Source organism: Schistocerca cancellata, chromosome 7, assembly GCF_023864275.1.
Source record: "Schistocerca cancellata isolate TAMUIC-IGC-003103 chromosome 7, iqSchCanc2.1, whole genome shotgun sequence".
Taxonomy (NCBI): Eukaryota; Metazoa; Arthropoda; class Insecta; order Orthoptera; family Acrididae; genus Schistocerca; species Schistocerca cancellata.
This window is the reverse complement of record NC_064632.1, coordinates 244,768,650-244,787,924: the sequence shown is the minus strand read 5'-3', so window position 1 is coordinate 244,787,924 and position 19,275 is coordinate 244,768,650. Positions and strand designations below refer to the sequence as shown.

General features: G+C 40.0%; 1 protein-coding gene across 3 annotated transcripts in view; it reads left to right on the top strand.

Annotated features, from left to right (window-relative positions):
* The window catches only part of LOC126092587 (sister chromatid cohesion protein PDS5 homolog B-B), a 177,438-nt gene that overhangs the window by 33,729 nt on the left and 124,434 nt on the right, over positions 1-19,275 (top strand). For all 3 annotated transcript variants that reach the window (XM_049908278.1, XM_049908276.1, XM_049908277.1), the window contains exons 8-9: positions 7,462-7,613; positions 15,182-15,328. In XM_049908278.1, coding sequence (XP_049764235.1) covers positions 7,462-7,613; positions 15,182-15,328 — 299 coding nt within the window. The remainder of the gene's footprint in view (positions 1-7,461; positions 7,614-15,181; positions 15,329-19,275) is intronic.

The following is a 19,275-nucleotide window of genomic DNA, read 5'->3' as shown; positions in this document are numbered from 1 at the left end:
AAGTACATTACACAAGAGCCTGCAATTGGAGAAATGTTATGTGAAGTAGTGAAGTGCATTAAGCTTCTCCAAGTAGTTTCAATCACAACAGCAACAGCAGAACGGTCATTTAGCACCCTTAGAAGTTTGAAATCATATCTCCGACCAACAATGGGACAGAAGCGATTGAACAACTTGGCTGTTCTTAATGCCCACCTTTGGATGAATTGGATACCTGACCAGTCATAAACTACTTCATATTCAGTAATTCAGTCAGACAGTCGATATTTGCACCTTTCTAAAGACACTCTAGCCCTAATAATGGCATTTAGAGCAATATTAAAAATATTTATAAAATAGAGAATAATGTTAAACTTTTCGTTTTGAAATATTAGTACTGTATTCGAGTTTAGGATTTATTTAAATATAATTTCAGTCTTTTCAGAGCCATATATTCACTGCTCTGTAATAGTCTATAAGCATGTTTATTATTGTAAATTAAATTAGCTTTTTACGAAAATACCGTGCGTGTTTATGTTTTGTTTCATTTTTCAACGCCAAAAAATGTGTCGTGCTTGTCGAGTTTGCCGGAGTGTTGAGTTATCGAGAGTCCAGCTTTCGGGGTTCTAATGTTGATCGTATTAGTCTAAAATGCTTTAAAAAAAACTTTAAACTCGCTATTTTTCATCTAAAATTTAGAAAATTTCCCTGGGCAAGCCCCCAGTATTGGCACCCCCAATATTTTTTATAAGTCAGCACCCCTGATTTGGTTGGTGTTTGCAGCACTGCTAATGGCCAGCTTTAGTTTCATTGACAAGTGATGTATGCTATTTTTAAGTAGTGACTTGTACAGTTTCATCCAAGACATCAGGCGTGTTGCACCTATGTACCTTTTTGCCTAAAAACATTATGAAAAAGGCTGGATTGCTATTCACCATATAGTGGACACATTGAGTCACAGGCAGGCACAAGAAAAAGCTACATCACACACACACACACACACACACACACACACACACACACATGCAAATGCAGCTCACACACATGACCACTGTCTTTGGCTGCCAGGACCAAACTGCGAGCAACTGCGTGTGATGGGAGAAGCAGTGTAAGTAGCAGGAGGCAGGGGCAGGGAGGGGGAGGGAGAGCAGGGTATGGGTGGGCAACGGTAAAGTGCTGTTTGTGGGAGCATACAAGGACGTGGTCGAGAGAGGGTAGGACAGCTAGATGCAGTCAGGAAGGTTAGACAGAGGGCAGGATGGGGGTGGAAAAGGAGAGAAGTAAAGAGACTGTGGGTACTTTTCTGGAATAGAAGGTTGTGGAGTGGGAACGAATGGGATAGGTGGGTGAACAATGATGTCTAATGAAGGTTCAGGGAAGGAGGGTTACAGGAAAGAAGCATAAATTGTGGGAAATTCAGTAAAGCTGGTGTTGGTGGGAAGGATTCAGATGACACAGGCTGTGAAGCAGTCATTAAAATGAAGAACTTTGTGATTGGCAGCATGCTAAGGAACTGTATGATCAAGCTGTTTCAGGGTCACATTTGTCTCTGGCCATTCATGCAGCCAGCCAGCTTGTTGGTTGTCATTCCCACATAGAACAAAGTTTAGCTTGTTGATCAAATGACTGGTTTGACAGGTGTAGGTGGTGGTGGTGGTGGTGGTGGGAGGGTGTGTGAGATGAGTCTTCCATCTAGGTCTTTTACAGGGGTATGAGCCAGTAGGCAAGGGGTTTGCAGCAGGGGCTGTGTAGAGATGGACAAGGATATTGTGTAGGATCTGTGGGCGATGGAATGCCACTGTGGGAGAGATGGGTGAGTCATGAGGGGTACGCTCCACTGTGACCGGGTGGTGGGACTTGGGAGATGGTGTGTGTCTGGAGTGATAAGGCATGGGAGATTTATTTCTGTACAAGACTGGTACAATAATTAAGGTCTGAGAAGGCCTCAGTGAGCCCTTGGTTTATTTTGAGAGGGACTTCTTACCACTACAGATGCGATGGCCACAGGTGGCTAGGCTGTATGGAAGGGACTTCTCGCTACGTAATGGCGAAGCGAAGGTATTGGTGGTGGTTGGTAGGTTGAGATGTGTGGAGGTACAGCTGTAGCCGTCTTTGAGGTGGAGTTAAACATCAAGGAAAGTGGCTTGTTGGATTGAGGAGAACCGGGTGAAGGGAATTGGGAAGAGGGTCTTGAGATTCTGGAATATGTAGATAGGGTGTCCTCACCTTCATTCCACTTCACAAAGATGTTCAGTTTGTAGGTTTGGAATCCATCGGTCGTTGGGCAAGGTACGTCTTCCTTCCTGGTCTCTGTGATCAACTACATCCTTGCCCACAGTAACTTGTCCTTTGAAAGCATCATCTACAAATAAATTTGGGGTACATCAGTGGGCAACCACATGTCACCACACTATGCCAGCCTATTCATGGGCCATCTAAGAGAATCGTTCCTAAATACCCACATTCCTAAACCCCTCACCTGGTTCAGATTCATTGTTGATATCTTCGTGATGTGGATTAAGGGTGAGGACACCCTGTCCATATTCCTCCATAACCTCAATGCCATCTCCCTCATTTGCTTCACCTGGTCCTCCTCAAACCTACAAGCCACCTTCCTTGATGTTGATCTCCACCTCAAAGATGGGTATATCAGTACCTCTGTCCACATAAAACCTCCCAACCACCAGCAATACCTTCACTTAGACAGCTGCCACCCATTCCATACCAATAAGTCCCTTCTATACAGCCTAGCCACCTGGGGCCATCACATCTGTAGTGACAAGCAGTCCCTCTCAAATTTACCACAGATCTCACTGAGGCCTGAGATGTTGTTGTTGTTGTTGTGGTGTTCAGTCCTGAGACTGGTTTGACGCAGCTCTCCACGCTACTCTATCCTGTGCAAGCCTCTTCACCTCCCAGTACCTACCGCAGCCTACATCCTTCTGAATCTGCTTAATGTATTCATCTCTTGATCTCCCTCTACGATTTTTACCCTCCATGCTGCCCTCCAGTATTAAATTGGTGATCCCTTGATGCCTCAGAACATGTCCAACCGATCCCTTCTAGTCAAGTTGTGCCACAAACTCCTCTTCTCCCCAATTCTATTCAATACCTCCTCATTAGTTATGTGATCTACCCATCTAATCTTTAGCATTCTTCTGTAGCACCACATTTCGAAAGCTTCTATTCTCTCCTTGTCAAAACTATCTATTGTCCATGTTTCACTTCCGTACATGGCTATACTCCATACAAATACTTTCAGAAACGACTTCCTGACACTTAAATCAATACTTGATCTTAACATATTTCTCTTCTTCAGAAAGGCTTTCCTTGCCATTGCCAGTCTACATTTTATATCCTCTCTACTTCGACCATCATCAGTTATTTTGCTCCCCAAATAGCAAAACTCCTTTACTACTCTAAGTGTCTCATTTCCTAATCTAATTCCCGCAGCATCACCCGACTTAATTCGACTACATTCCATTATCCTTGTTTTGCTTTTGTTGATGTACATCGTATACCCTCCTTTCCACTGTCCATTCCGTTCAACTGCTCTTCCAAGTCCTTTGCTGTCTCTGACAGAATTACAATATCATCAGCGAACCTCAAAGTTTTTATTTCTTCTCCATGGATTTTAATACTTACTCCGAACTTTTCTTTTGTTTCCTTTAATGCTTGCTCAATATACAGATTGAATAACATCGGGGATAGGCTACAACCCTGTCTCACTCCCTTCCCAACCACTGCTTTCCTTTCATACCCCTCGAATCTTATAACTGCTATCTGCTTTCTGTACAAATTATAAATAGCCTTTCGCTCCCTGTGTTTTACCCTTGCCACCTTCAGAATTTGAAAGAGAGTATTCCAGTAACATTGTCAAAAGCTTTCTGTAAGTCTACAAATGCTAGAAACATAGGTTTGACTTTCCTTTCTTCTAAGATAATTCGTAGGGTCAGTATTGCCTCACATGTTCCAACATTTCTACGGAATCCAAACTGATCTTCTCCGAGATCGGCTTCTACCAGTTTTTCCATTCGTCTGTGAATAATTCGTGTTAGTATTTTGCAGCTGTGACTTGTTAAACTGATAGTTCGGTAATTCTCACACCTGTCAACACCTGCTTTCTTTGGGATTGGAATTATTATATTATTCTTGAAGTCTGAGGGAATTTCGCCTGTCTCGTACATCTTGCTCACCAGATGGTAGAGTTTTGTCAGGACTGGCTCTCCCAAGGCTGTCAGTAGTTCTAATGGAATGTTGTCCACTCCCGGGGCCTTGTTTCGACTTGTATAGACCCTCTATATACTCCTTCCACCTTACTGCTTTCCCTTCTTTGCTTAGAACTGGGTTTCCATCTGAGTTCTTGATATTCATGCAAGTGGTTCTCTTTTCTCCAAAGGTCTCTTTAATTTTCCTGTAGGCAGTATCTATCTTACCCCTCTTGAGATAAGCCTCTACATCCTTACATTTGTCCTCTAGCCATCCCTGCTTAGCCATTTTGCACTTCCTGTTGATCTCATTTTTGAGATGTTTGTATTCCTTTTTGCCTGCTTCACTTGCTGCATTTTTGTATTTTCTCCTTTCATCAATTAAATTCAGTATCTCTTCTGTTACCCAAGGATTTCTACTAGCCCTCATCTTTTTACCTACTTGATCCTCTGCTGCCTTCACTATTTCATTCCTCAAAGCTACCCACTCTTCTTCTACTGTATTTCTTTCCCCCATTCTTGTCAATTGTTCCCTTATGCTCTCCCTGAAACTCTGTACAACCTCTGGTTCTTTCAGTTTATCCAGGTCCCATCTCCTTAAATTCCCACCTTTTTGCAGTTTCTTCAGTTTTAATCTACAGTTCGTAACCAATAGATTGTGGTCAGAGTCCACATTTGCCACTGGAAATGTCTTACAATTTAAAATCTTGTTCCTAAATCTCTTGTCATACCATTATATAATCTATCCGAAACCTTTTAGTATCGCCAGGGTTCTTCCATGTATACAACCTTCTTTCATGATTCTTAAACCATGTGTTAGCTATGAGTAAGTTATGCTCTGTGCAAAATTCTACCAGGCGGCTTCCTCTTTCATTTCTTAGCCCCAATCCATATTCACCTACTACGTTTCCTTCTCTACCTTTTCCTAATGTCGAATTCCAGTCACCCATGACTATTAAATTTTCATCTCCCTTCACTACCTGAATAATTTCTTTTATCTCATCATACATTTCATCAATTTCTTCATCATCTGCAGAGCTAGTTGACATATAAACTTGTACAACTGTAGTAGGCATGGGCTTTGTGTCTATCTTTGCCACAGTAATGCGTTCACTATGCTGTTTGTTCATTATTAAACCTACTCCTGCATTACCCCTATTTGATTTTGTATTTATAACCCTGTATTCACCTGACCAAAAGTCTTGTTCCTCCTGCCACCGAACTTCACTAATTCCCACTATATCTAACTTTAACCTATCCATTTCCTTTTTTAAATTTTCTAACCTACCTGCCCGATTAAGGGACCTGACATTCCACGCTCCGATCCGTAGAACGCCAGTTTTCTTTCTCCTGATAACGATGTCCTCTTGAGTAGTCCCTGCCCAGAGATCCGAATGGGGGACTATTTCACCTCCGGAATATTTTACCCAAGAGGACGCCATCATCATATAATCATACAGTAAAACTGCATGCCCTTGGGAAAAATTACGGCTGTAGTTTCCCCTTGCTTTCAGCCGTTCGCAGTACCAAAACAGCAAGGCCGTTTTGGTTAGGGTTACAGGGCCAGATCAGTCAATCATCCAGACTGTTGTCCCTGCAACTACTGAAAAGGCTGCTGCCCCTCTTCAGGAACCATACGTTTGTCTGGCCTCTCAACAGATACCCCTCTGTTGTGGTTGCACCTAAGGTATGGCTATCTGTATCTTTGAGGCACGCAAGCCTCCCCACCAACGGCAAGGTCCATGGTTCATGGGGGGAGGCCTGAGATAGATGGAGGTAATTACTGTCCCAATCATGTACAGAAACAGGTATCCCATGCCTTATCTCTCCAGACACCTATAACCTCCCAAATTCCCACCAGCTGGCCACATAGGACCATTTCCGTCGTGACTCAGTACTACCCAGGACTGGAGCAACTGAATCCTATTCTCCACCAGGTTTTCGACTACCTCTCGCTGTGCTCTGAAATGAGGAATGTCTTACCCACAATCCTCCCCACCACTGTCACAGTAATATTCCATTGCCCATCGAACCTACCCAAAATCCTCACCCATCCGTACACAGCACATGCTCCGAACTCTTTGACTCACAGCTCATATCCCTGTAATAGACCTAAATGCAAGACCTGCCCTGTACATGTTCCCACCACCACCTAACTCCTCTCTGGTCACAAGCATCACCTATCTCATCAAAGACAGGGCTACCTGTGAAACCAGTCATGTGATCTACAAGCTAAACTGCAACCACTGTGCTTCGTTCTACATGGGCATGACAACCAACAAGCTGTCTCATCAGCATGAGTGGCCACCGCAAAACTGGCCAAGAAACGGCTGGACTGCCCAGTTGCTGAGTGTACTGCCCTTCACAATGTTCTACATTGTAATGACTGCTTCACATTTTGTCTGTCCTGGCCTCAGCCTTCATTAGTCATTGTCATACACCCATTTATCCCTTCTCTGTTCCCACTCCACAGCCTTCTGTTACACAAGCACACCCATAGTCTTTTTACTTCTCTCCTATTCCACACCTCTTGCCCTTCGTCTAACCTCCTGACGGCACCTAGCTGCCATAACCTCTTTCCACCTTGTCCCTCTATGCTCCCACAAACAGCACTTCCCCCCCCCCCCCCCCCACCTGTAACATGTTCTCCCTCCCCCTCCTCGCCCCAGTTTCCTCCTTTCTCCCATCAACCAGATTGCTACTCCCACTAAACACAGTTGCTAACAGTCTGGCTTTGCAGCTAGAGACAAAGTTCATTTGTGAGAACTGTGTGTGTGTGTGTGTGTTTTTTTAAATTTTATTTTATTTCAGAAGGAGGCCTCCTGACCAAAAACTTGTGTGTTTAGTAGTCTTTCTGTTGTACCTGTCTGTTTCTCACCTCTCTGCTATATGGTGAGCAGCAGTCTTTTTCTTTTCATAATATTGTCATTATTCCATACTGGATTTTCCATTATTTGATTTTACATAAAAACATAGAAATAAAAAAAATCAGAGAAAGACATTTTTTGTCAATTTTCTCAACATAATTAATTAGCATCATAATTCCTATATTACCTTTATTCTTCTCGTAATTATGATGAGAGAGCATATTTTCTACAGTAAATTTGTGCATGCATTGATCATTAATAATGCTTTCTTTTGTGTGTGTGTGTGTGTGTGTGTGTGTGTGTGTGTGTATTACATGATGAAAGAGTGAATTAAAAGTTCAGCATAAGGGGTGAAGCGGAAAGTAGTGGCACGACTTGAATTTAGAGATTGTTACTTTTCTTTCCAGTTCAAAATTCGCAAGGAGGCAATGTCAGGTCTAGCCTTGATTTATAGAAAGCACCTAAATGATGCTGATGTTCCTCAAGCTACTAAAAAGGCAGTAACTTGGATCAAAGATAAAATCCTTCATGGTTATTACATGTGTGGAATGGAAGATAGGTGAGTAAATTAAATGTTCAGAGGAAAATTAAATCGTCCTTACTGCAGGTGCAGGTGGGTTCAGCTCATCCAGGGCACCAAGCAATTAACTCTTCCTTTTGAACTTTTCCCAACCTGTTCATCTCTCTTCTCTAAGGAAAAACTTTTAGTTGCAAAGATTATGAGGTACATCACTTTTGTAAGTACAAAATTGTTAAGGCTTTCGTGGCCACTTGTTGACAAACTGCCTATTGGCTTCTGTCTCGGGTTCTTCGGCCGACGTTCATCTAGTGATTTTTCTGACGTTTCGCCAGCACGAGTGGCTGGCATTGTCAAAGCTTCACCCTCCATTGCCGGTGGCGAACTGGAGGCAAGCTCGCGGCCGCAGACTATATGTACCTGGCGCGTCGACGTCCGAGGGCTTCTCCGCGGTCATTTCTGGTGCGGTTCTTCTCTTGCTACCTGCGACGGTCATTTGCTGCAGTACGGGAAGCCAGGATCCGTTTACCTTAAGGCTTTCCTCTTTCTTGTTCAAACTGTTCGCGTGTTTTTGGATTTCTACAGCTTCTCTGAACAAGTGCGTGTGATAGTGCTTCTCTACAGCCAGAACTTCCGTGTCGGCTAATTTTATTATGTGGTCGGTCTCATTCAGTGTGTGCTCTGTCACGGCCGATTTCTCCACCTGCAATGTCGCTTATGCTCTTTGATCCTGGTATTAATTGATCGTCCCGTCATTCCGACATAAACTTTTCCGCATGTGCATGGTATACGGTATATTCCCGACATTGCAAGTGGGTCTCTTTTCTCCTTCGCCGATCTGAGACACTCTTTGATCTTCCTTGTCGAAGGAGAAGCCCTCAGACATTGGCGTGCCAGGTACATATAGTCTGCGGCTGCGAGCTCGCCTCCAGTTCACCACCGGCAATGGAGAGTGAAGCTTTGACAATGCCAGCCACTCGTGCTGGCGAAACGTCAGAAAAATCACTAGATGAATGTCGGCCGAAGAACCCGAGACAGAAGCCAATAGGCAGCTTGTCACTTTTGTTAGTGCCTAGTAGGAATGCTACACATTTCATTTCCTGAAGCTAAGTACTAACCAGCAATCATGTCTTGTAATTTATCATATATTGTTTGTTTATTCACTGAGCTGAAAAAAATAAATTGTTTTGAACTGAAATTAATAAATGTTTAATTTCTGTGTTTGGTATAGTGAAAGATATTTAAAAAAAGGTGTACTCAGACAAATATCTGTAAAAATGTTTGTTTCCAATATTTTCTATCTTCAGTTCATTTGAAGATATATGTATAAAGAAAACCAAACAACTTAGAGGAATTTTACCAGGGTCTAAGAGTGAAGCAAATTCTTGCAGTACACAGTTGCAACTGCTTCCTCAGGTCATGGTAGAAGATGTCATTTGAAACATGAAACTGATATTGGAGCTGTCACTCTGAAATACATATGAAAATAAAAACAAAACTTACTGATACATGACAGACTTCATTCATAAAGTATACGAGAGTGGGTTGATAAGTCTGGTAAATTTCTATGAAAGAATGGACCATTTTCGTTGCACTTCCATGGTTGGTAAGCTTTCTTATTCCAAGGATTGAATAAAGAATTTCACCAATGTATGGTCTCCAGTTCATTGTTGACAGCCGCCTGAATTGGTCAGTGTGCCAACTGCGATTGAAAATAGAGAAAACCAAGATTCAGGCTGTAACTAAACATTTTCATTTGAACGGTTGGACTGCTGCACAAATCAAAACAGAATTGGATGAAGTTCATGCACCATCATTGAAGGCCATTTATTTTTGGATTAATTTAAATGTTGTTGGACAAGCATCGAAGACACACTGGCCATCTAGTTGAGGTCAGCACAAAGAAAACCAATGACACAGTGACACGCTAATGCAAGACTGCCAAATAAAAATTTGTGAGATTACTCAGACTGTAGGTATCTTAACTGAGTGAGTGCATATGGAGAATTTGCTATGAAGAAGCTGTGTGCAAGGTGGGTCCGCAATTGCCTCATAGTTAACTAAAAGCACATCTGGCTCAGCATCTTGGCACTATGTCTAGCATTGTTTAATCATAACATGCAAGACATTTTGCGCTGATTTGTGACTGTTGATGAAACCTGGATCCATCATTACACACCAGAATCAAAACGGCTTTCAGAATAATGGACCAAGGCTGGTGAAAGTGCACTGAAGAAGGCAAAAACCATTTTATCAGCTGGTAAGGTGATGGCCTCTGTTTTTTTAGGTTTAGCAAGGAATAATCCGTGTAGATTTCTTGGAAAAAGGCAGAACTATAATTGGATGTTTCATTATTGGATCGTTGGACACTTCAGTTTGCTGAGAAAAGACCAAGGTTGGCAAGCAAAAACATTCTCTTTCACCAGGATAATGCACCATCCCACACATTGGTGATAACAATGGCAGAAGTGCATAAATTGGGCTTTGAATTGATTCCTCATCCACCCCATTCAGCAGACCTAGCCTCAGATGACTTCTTCCTGTTCCGTAACTTGAAACTGGTTTGCTGAGAAGAAATTTTCATCAGATTAGGGCGTTGTACGAGGGCTATCCACAAAGTAAATTACGTTTTGGAATTAAAAATAAATAAAGTATTGGAATTTTTTTATTATATACAGATGAAAGCCACACTTAAATACTACTTTTCTACATAGTTGCCATTTAAATTAAGGCACTTATCGTAGCGATGGACGAGCTTGGAAGTTCCTTTGTCGTAAAATTCGGCCGCCTGCGTCTTCAACCACGTGGTTAATCAGTAACCCGGTAGAAATACGATTTTTGTGGATTTCCTGGAAAGAGGCACTACAATAAACTCTCAAAGGTATTGCCAAACTCTGCACAACCTCAGAAGAGCAATACAAAACAAGCACAGGGGAAATTTGGGCTCAAAGGTCTTGCTGATTCACGACAACGCCCGGGCCCACATGGCAAATGCCACTCGTGAAGTTCTCGAATCTTTTAAGTGGGAGTTTCCTCATCCGCCGTACAGTCCCGACCTGGCACCGAGCGACTTCCACTTATTCCCAGCAATGAAGAAGTGGTTGGCTGTGCAGCGTTTTGATGACGACGCACAGTTTCAAGAAGAGGTAACCATGTGGTTGAAGGCGCAGGTGGCCGAATTTTACGACGAAGGAATTTCCAAGCTCGTCCATCGCTACGATAAGTGCCTTAATTTAAATGGCAACTATGTAGAAAAGTAGTATTGCAGTGTGGCTTTCATCTGTATATAATTAAAAAAAAAATCCAATACTTTATTTTTAATTCCAAAACGTAATGTACTTTGTGGATAGCCCTCGTAGTTGCAGTCAACAAGTATTTTGCAGAGTTTGACAGAACCTATTTTTCTGATGAGATGAAAAAGCTACATGATTGCTGGACCAAATGTCTATCCTTCAAAGGAGACTGTTGAGAAGTGAGTTGTTTAAAAAACAAACTTTTTTTACCAGACTTCTCAAACCAACCCTTTTATATCTTTCTTTGTCTCTGTGTGAGACATGTTACCGTTTTGTATTCATTAAAATTGCTGTAGATTTTGTTTTTGGGTGCACTTACCATCATATGCTGTAGTTTTAAAGTGTTGGTTTCTATGCATGGCTAACACATTAAAAAATGCTGATACTATGTCATAAACATGATGTGTTAAAAAGGTACAGCAATTGAGACATATTGTAGGGTAAATTCTGCAGTGATAAAAGTAAAAACCTTTTTTGAGTAAGCTAATAAATTATGAGACTGAATTGCTCTCCAGGAAGCAAAATGTGTAGTACTGCCAATACACAATATAAGTAAGAGGATTCACTGCCTAGCTTTAGGAACTAATAGTTCATTCATCTGAGAGGAGAGGGATGTGTTGGGAGGGTTAAAAAAAAAGGTTGGTCACTCAGATTCCATTGTAAGAGAGACTGTCCTGTACTGAGGATGAAGGAGACAAATATCAAACTTTTGTTTCGGTATGATTATACACTGCTTTGCACTGCATGAACTTTCTGAAGCATATAAAGATGTATACTTATCAGCTTTGAATTACCTGGATACTGAATATGTAACAGAGCTTGCAAGATGCTAGAATATATAGTGTGTGCCTGGAGGAATAGCAAGTATTCAATGATATGACAGGAATGTTCATTTCAAGCAAAAAACTTCATGTGAACATATTCCCTATTCCAACCAATTTCACATACGGTGTGTCCGCAATATTCACGTTGGTGACAGCAGCACCTGACTTGAATTTTGTCACTGGTTAAATTACAGAGGTCATCTGCTTCCAGTAAGACTATTCACTGATGAAGCCATGTGTACACAGAATTGAATCACCAACACACTCAATAATCATTGATGGTTGCAGGAAAATATACACACTGCAGTGAAAACTACGTAATTTTCAAGTTCATTTTTTGATCAGTGTTAGGTGTGGCATGATTGGTAACACATTGATTGTTTCAGTCATTTTAGCAGGGAGAATGGTGGGATATAACCTGCATCTTTCGGAAAAATCATTGGCTGCACACCTCGAGGACAGTCCTTTGGCCATGTGGACTGCAATGTACTCCCAGCGTGACAGAGCCCCTCCACACTTTACTGGACATTTGTGAGAACATATCAATCACACTTTTATTGCTGGATTGGTCATGTTAGTGCAATTAACTGGTCACCAAGATCTCCAGATCTTATGCCATTAGAGTTTTATTTATGAGATTGGATGACATTGGGTTGTACAAACAGAAGGTGAATACACAAGATGAACTGCTTAGTCAAATCATGGTCACTGCTGGCTTCATTAGAGAATGTGCAGAGGCTCTGGGCGAGCAGCATAACATTCTGTCTCGGAAATAATTTGGAATAGGGCATATGTCCTTACGAAGTTTTTGCTCTTTGGCACCTTTTATTCTAATTTGTGCATTAATTAATGTTCAGGTTGAGTGTGTGTAGTTTTTTTAAACACATTGACTGCCACACTAAGTTTTAAGAAAATCTCCATTAGGCCAAGTTGCTGCTTAAAAGTGCACTAGTATTGTGGTATAGCAGTGGCTAATGCACTTCTAAGATTGACACTTACTCGATGCAGGTTTGTAAACACATTTAGGCCAATGTTTCTCATTGTAGTAGAAGATAATTATGTTTAGAATGAAATGCTTGTAGACTTTAATTAAAAACATTACACACCAGGTCTGTTTTGTCTTGCTTATCATTTAGTCTGTGAGGTAAGATTTCATCGAAACCTGCTTATGACCAGGGATCTGTTTGGGTTATGACAAAGCAATACAAACATTGTAGACTGACATTTATGTTTGTTCTGTTTTCTGCAGTTCTTGGTCCAGTGCAAAACATCTGTCAATAAGCATGTGTCTTTAGCCTTGAAACTGAAAATGTCAGTTGAAGAATGTGAAAGTGATAGTAGTGAAGGGGTTTATGCTAAAAAGGAAATGGCGCAGAGTGGTATCGTTTTGTCATTGAAGGGAGAGGAGAAGAAAGTTGAAGAAAGACCTGATCGGAGAGGTGATCAACCGAAGTTTATACCTTTTACCTATCATTCTGGGTTTAGAATTGAGAATTTGAATATTAGGTCACATGTAGCAACAGAAACCTGATATAAACTATTTGCACCAAATAAATTTTTCAAGGAATTTGCTGAACAAACAAACTTACTTGCATCACATCAAATAGAAGATGGATATTTGCAGCACTTGGTCAAATGAAAAGTGACAATTATTTCTTTGAGTTAATACTATGGATGGCACTACCACCCATTATTTTATATTGGTCTTATGATCTTACATATATTCAAAAATTTCCAAAAAACCCTGTCCAGAAGCAATTTGAAGTATTATCGAAAGTGATACATTTTGCAGATAATACAGAGAGTAATGGTCCCAATCGTCTCTCCAAAATACCACCGCATATAGACACTTCAGAAATAAATTTTAAAAAATATTGCAATCAAACAGAAGATACATGTATTGATGAATTTTTGATGCCCTTTTGTGGTTGCATTATATTTATACACTATGTAAAAGAAAAGCACCACAAATATGGAATTAAAATATTTAAGAGGTGCTGTGGGATCTGGTTATGCAAAAGCACTTTGTGTATATATAGGGAAAACTATGGGAAAAGAAAAACTATGCCCACTAATATTTTAATGTGTCCACAAAGAGATAAGAGACACATGCTATACATTTACCACTGGTACAAAAGTTTAGAATTGGAAGAAAAGTTAATCACTCAACTTATTCATTTAGTGGGACCACTATGTTCAGACTGACAAGGAAACCTACAACAAGCAGTATCAAAAAATTGAAAGTGGGGAGAAATTATCACAAAGAAGAAGGAAAACTGAATAACTGTTTTAAAATAACAGAGTAAGTGGGACATCCTGCTTCTGTCAAATAAGCATTCATTGGAAATGGCGAATGTTGAAGCTGATCAGAAAACAACGTGAAATCACTGATTGTAGTCAACTGTCACACAGGAAATGTGGCTCTTAACTTACCTGACCAAATGAAGCATGTAACAGTATTATGAGGATAGTTGCTACTCACCAGATAGCGGAGGTGCCAAGTCGCAGATAAGCGCGCACACACGACTGCAGTCTGGCCGCTGAGGCCGATGTGCGGCCTCAGCAGCTAGAGAGTGCGGTCGTGTGTGTGAGTTGCGTTTGCATTAGTATGTGTAGGTATGTTCTATTTCTGACGAAGGCCCTGTTGGCCAAAAGCTCATTTTCTGATACTCTTTGTTGTGCCTATCTGTGACTCATCATCTCTGCTATATGGTCAAATGAAGCTTACGGTAATCTACGAAGCAGATCTATGAAATGGTTTATAAAACTAGCATTTGAGATCTTACTGAATACTGCAACTTATGAATGCTTCCATTTTATATAAACACTTCACCAAGAAGACTGTCATTGTAACTGACTTTTGGAGGAAAGTAGCTGTACACATCATGAATTGCCAGAGCAAAAACATTCCGTGTGCCGCTATCGCACATATGACCCAAACTCAAAAATAAAAACCTGGAAAAGTCTCTACAGTGTGAAGATTTTATAACCTATGCTTCGAAGAAAATATGGCACAATTTGTTCAAGTAATGGCCAGAAAATTTACTAAGCAAGTTTCCACATGTCGTGATATTGTAAAGGACAAATGTTTTTATGTTTACCGTGTTTCAGTAAAATGCATTAAATTTTTTTGGCCAGAAATATTTAAGTACATTAATTGTATGATCCTATAATAAATAAAAATTAAGGAATTGTTAAATAAATTTTAAGTAATTACTTAAAACAGTGTAATTTTTTAAGTTTCATGTTATATTTTACAGTCAGTCACTGATCAGTGACATGGCCTGAATGGTATGTTCAGTGTCGGTCACTGATGTCTGATGTGGTTCTTAACTGTTATTGTACTATCTTCTTCTGCATGGTAGTGTTTGGGATGGGATTGACAACTCCAGTTGTGTACAACATTTTGGAATGTGCTCTTTGTTAGTTGTACAGTTATGTTTATTGGATGTATGGCATAGCCTGTTGCTGATAAGTGTTTTGGGATTTGCAGATTGCTTGTGGAGAGATTGCTCAATACTTGTTTAGTGCCATTTCAGTTACCTACTGAAGAAAGGATGAAAAAACTTTATCATCTTCTGGGAACAGTAGACGATCATGCTACAAAGGCATTTATTGAACTGGAAAAACATCAACTGGCGTGAGTAATTTATTTTATCAAAATTTAGTTCTGCCTTTCTAGTTGAAATACAACTGCTCCATGTTGATGGGAAATTTTCATCACAAATTCAGAATGTGTTTTGTTCTTTTCGAGATTTCAGAAGAGGCAGTTGCTATATGTATTAGTCATGTTTTCTTTCATTTTTTCTATTCATGTTTTCATAGTGTGTACTGCTTTATTTTTAGTCTAATTCATGAAAATTACTTGTAGTGGTTGGCTGGTTGGCATGGTAGTAATCTGGCAAAACAATAGAAAAAGAGAGAACTTGAATGATGTGCACCTGTATTTGGTAAACTAATTTTAAGAAAAGGCTAATATTCTCAATATGGATGAAGCGATTTGGTAAAACTTGAAAAGCAGTTCAAATGTTCATTTTTGTTTGAATTTTGAACCACTCTGCTTGCATCAAATTATGCTCTCTCTCTCTCTCTCTCTCTCTCTCTCTCTCTCTCACACACACACACCCCTCCACACACACACACACACACACACTCCATTGGCATAAGATAAAATGAGAATTTACGTAAATAATGCTACCAGAATGCATCAACAAGTGCAAAATAAGAATAAGTATTTGAAAAATTCACAGTAGCAAAGACTCACAAAAAATATATCATTATCTTAATTAATGAATAAAATTCATGATAATGAGGCATTTGTGCACCTTTGGTACATTGTGAAATTCTGCAATTAACACTCAAAAAAGAATAATAAAAATAAGAATGTCAAATTTATTAATTCCTGAAGTAAGCAAAGTCTTCGTGAACTACAGAAAATCTACCTCATTTGTCAGTGTATAAAATGCACTTTTTTCTCTTTGAAAATAGGCCCAAAAACTGGATTCATCCACAGGTAGCAAGTGAAGGTTGGTCCATTTCTCCAAAATTTCTATGTTTTGACTTGCAGCTGTTCGTTGTTAATTTCCTTTTGAAATTTGAGCATTTCAGTTGTGAAGAGATCAGTGGATGCACATGTGTTGTCGTTAACGGTTTTTATATTGTGTTTTCAAACTTCAGTTATTGTTTAGTGTGGAGATCCACTTCAGTTGTACCTACGTATATTGGTTTTATTTGCAAAGTATGGCTGGAAAACAATGTTGCTACACTATTTACAAGTGATTGCATACGCTACAGAGCTTGGAAACAGGGCTAAAGAAAGGCATTTTGGGCTGCCATCAACTGAAAAAGATAACTTGGCAGACTCAGGAAGATTTTTTTTTTTTTTTTTTTTAAAGCACCATTTAGTTGACATAATCTGCAAAGTGAATCTGTTAAATGGCCAAAACTTGAAGCAGAACTCGGTACTTGGATTTTGGAGAACAAATAAGGCAGAATTTTAGCTTCTACAAAAATGATCATTCATCAAGTGAAAGCAGTATACACTAACAAAGGGGTTGCTGACTTTACTGGATCAACATAATGATGTTCAAATATTTATGAGATTAATGAAGAGGTATCGGTTTTATATGCAGAACAATACAAAAATATCACAGAAGATGCCAACTGAGTACAAAGAACAAATTTTGAATTTCGTTGCTTTATCATTAATGCAAGGGAAACCATGTTTGTTAAAGCTTCGGGGAACAAAAAGACTCATTACACAGTCATTTTATCCTACTGTGCTGATGGGGCAAAATTGCAGCCACTTTTGGTTTTTAAAAGAAAGTTGCTTCCTAAGGAATAATTGCCGAAAGGAGAATTTGTCCACATTTATAATAAAGACCGGATGGATGGAGGAGGAATGAGATTGTAGATGGATAAAATTTGGTGTTGGTGACCTGGAGGCCTACTGAAGAAGCCTGCCCCGATAGTATGGCATCTTTGTCACAGACTTTAAAAATTTTCTGAATGAATTGAAGACTCTGTTAGCTGTAATTCCAGAAGGGCTAACTAGTTTACTTCAACCATTAGATGTATGTGTCAACAGACCATTCAAAGGACTTACAGAGGAGGAGTGGAACAGATGGATGCAGTCTACAGATTTTGAAACTACACTGTGAGAAAGGAGAAAAAGACCATGCATTTCTCAAGTTTGTGAGTGTTTCAAAGCTTCATGGGACACTAGAAAAAACGAAACAGTGATTAAATCATTTAAGAAGGGTGAAATCAATAATGAACTGGATGGTACAGAGGATAACTTATTGTATGAGGATTCAGATTCTTATATTATGGCTTCAGGTATTTCATCCTTCAGCTTTGATGATGATTTTTGTGGGTGAGCACTTTTTCCTACTTATATTTCCAAGATATTTGATGTACATGCAAATGTGTGCTATAATTCTTTTGCAGTAAATGTATTAAGTCATGTGATTTACAAGCTAAGCTGCAACCACTGTGCTGCATTCTGTGTAGGCATGACAACCATCAAGCTGTCTGTCCGCATGAATGGTCAACAACAAACTGTGGCCAAATAACAAGTGGACCACCCTGTTGCTGAACACGCAGCCAAACATGATACCCCTCATCTCAATGACTGCTTCACAGCCTGTGATATATGGATCCTTCCACCAGCTTTTCTGAATTGTGCCGGTGGGAGCTTTCCCTGCAATACATCCTACATTCCCGTAACCCTCCTGGCCTCAACCTTCGTTAGTCACTGTCCTCACCCATCCAGCCCCCTCCCTGTTCACATTCCAGCACTACACAGCTGTAATTTCACTGCCAAACCCAGTCTTTTAATTTTTATTTCTCTCCTTTCTGCTACTTACCCCCCCCCCCCCTCCCCACCTCTGCACCTTCTGTCCTGCCCTCCGTCTAAACTGCAGCAATTCACTGTCTGCCATTCCCACCATACTATCAGCCTTCCCGCCCCAGCCTCCTCCTTACCCCCACCAGGTCGCCACTCGCATCATGTGCTGGTGCTGCTGCTCACAGCGTAGTTTCAGCTCTCTGAGACTGGAGACACGTGTGTGTGTGTGTGTGTGTGTGTGTGTGTGTGTGTGTGTGTGTGTGTGTCGCCGTCAAAGGCCTTAATGGCTGAAAGCTATGATAGTGTTAATCTTTTTATTGTGCCTATCGTGACTCAGCATCTCCGCTATATGGTGAGTAGCAACTTTCCTTCTCTGATTAATTTCTTGTTAGTTTGCTTATTACACATAGCTGGAGTGTTGTTATTGTTGCAGAATCCATTATGTACTGCAGAGTGCTTTAATATGAGAAAAGAAGTTGTTAGAGTGGACATAAAACATAGGTCTTGGCTTCACTTAACACAACTTTATTCTTTTTCTGTTGCTGAATGTCAGTCTTGTTGGTTACAGGTTATTGTTGCCAGCTTAAGCATAGATTTAAGCATAGATTCTCTTATTACAAATTCTCTCTTTAATAAAGCGTGTCCTAAGTGGTAAATAGCTTGCATAGTTACTGAAACTTTCAGTCATCAGTACTTAACATAAGTGCTATTAATTCTTGGTTTTAAAAAATATTTTGTAAATAGTGCCAGCCACGCCCTACAGTTCTGCCTTAGATGCAGTAGCCTTGCTCACACATGCAAAAACTGATTCACACATGGAAAACAGATAAGAAGTGAGAAATGTACTTGGTTTCTAATCACTTTAAATATATTTATAAATTGATAAGCAAACTAACCAATTCCAAAATAGGAGACTGTTTTGGAATCTGTAATGCATCATAAAGTGTGTAGCAAGAGAAATCAAAATAACACTTCTCTCACTGTCTTAGTAATAGATGAAGAAACTTTCTCAAATTGTTTGAAACATTGGCAATGCAACTTCCAAACAATTGCAGACCAATTTCAATGGTAGCAATCATATCCAAGATAATAGAAAATTGGACACCTAATCAGATGTATAGCTGTATCGAAAGCAACAAAATTTCAGATGAGCAGTTGTGTTGTCCCATTCTGGTTGCAGCTATCAACTCTACACACAATTGATGTTTTAGTGAATAATGTTTGTAAGGAAGGATATG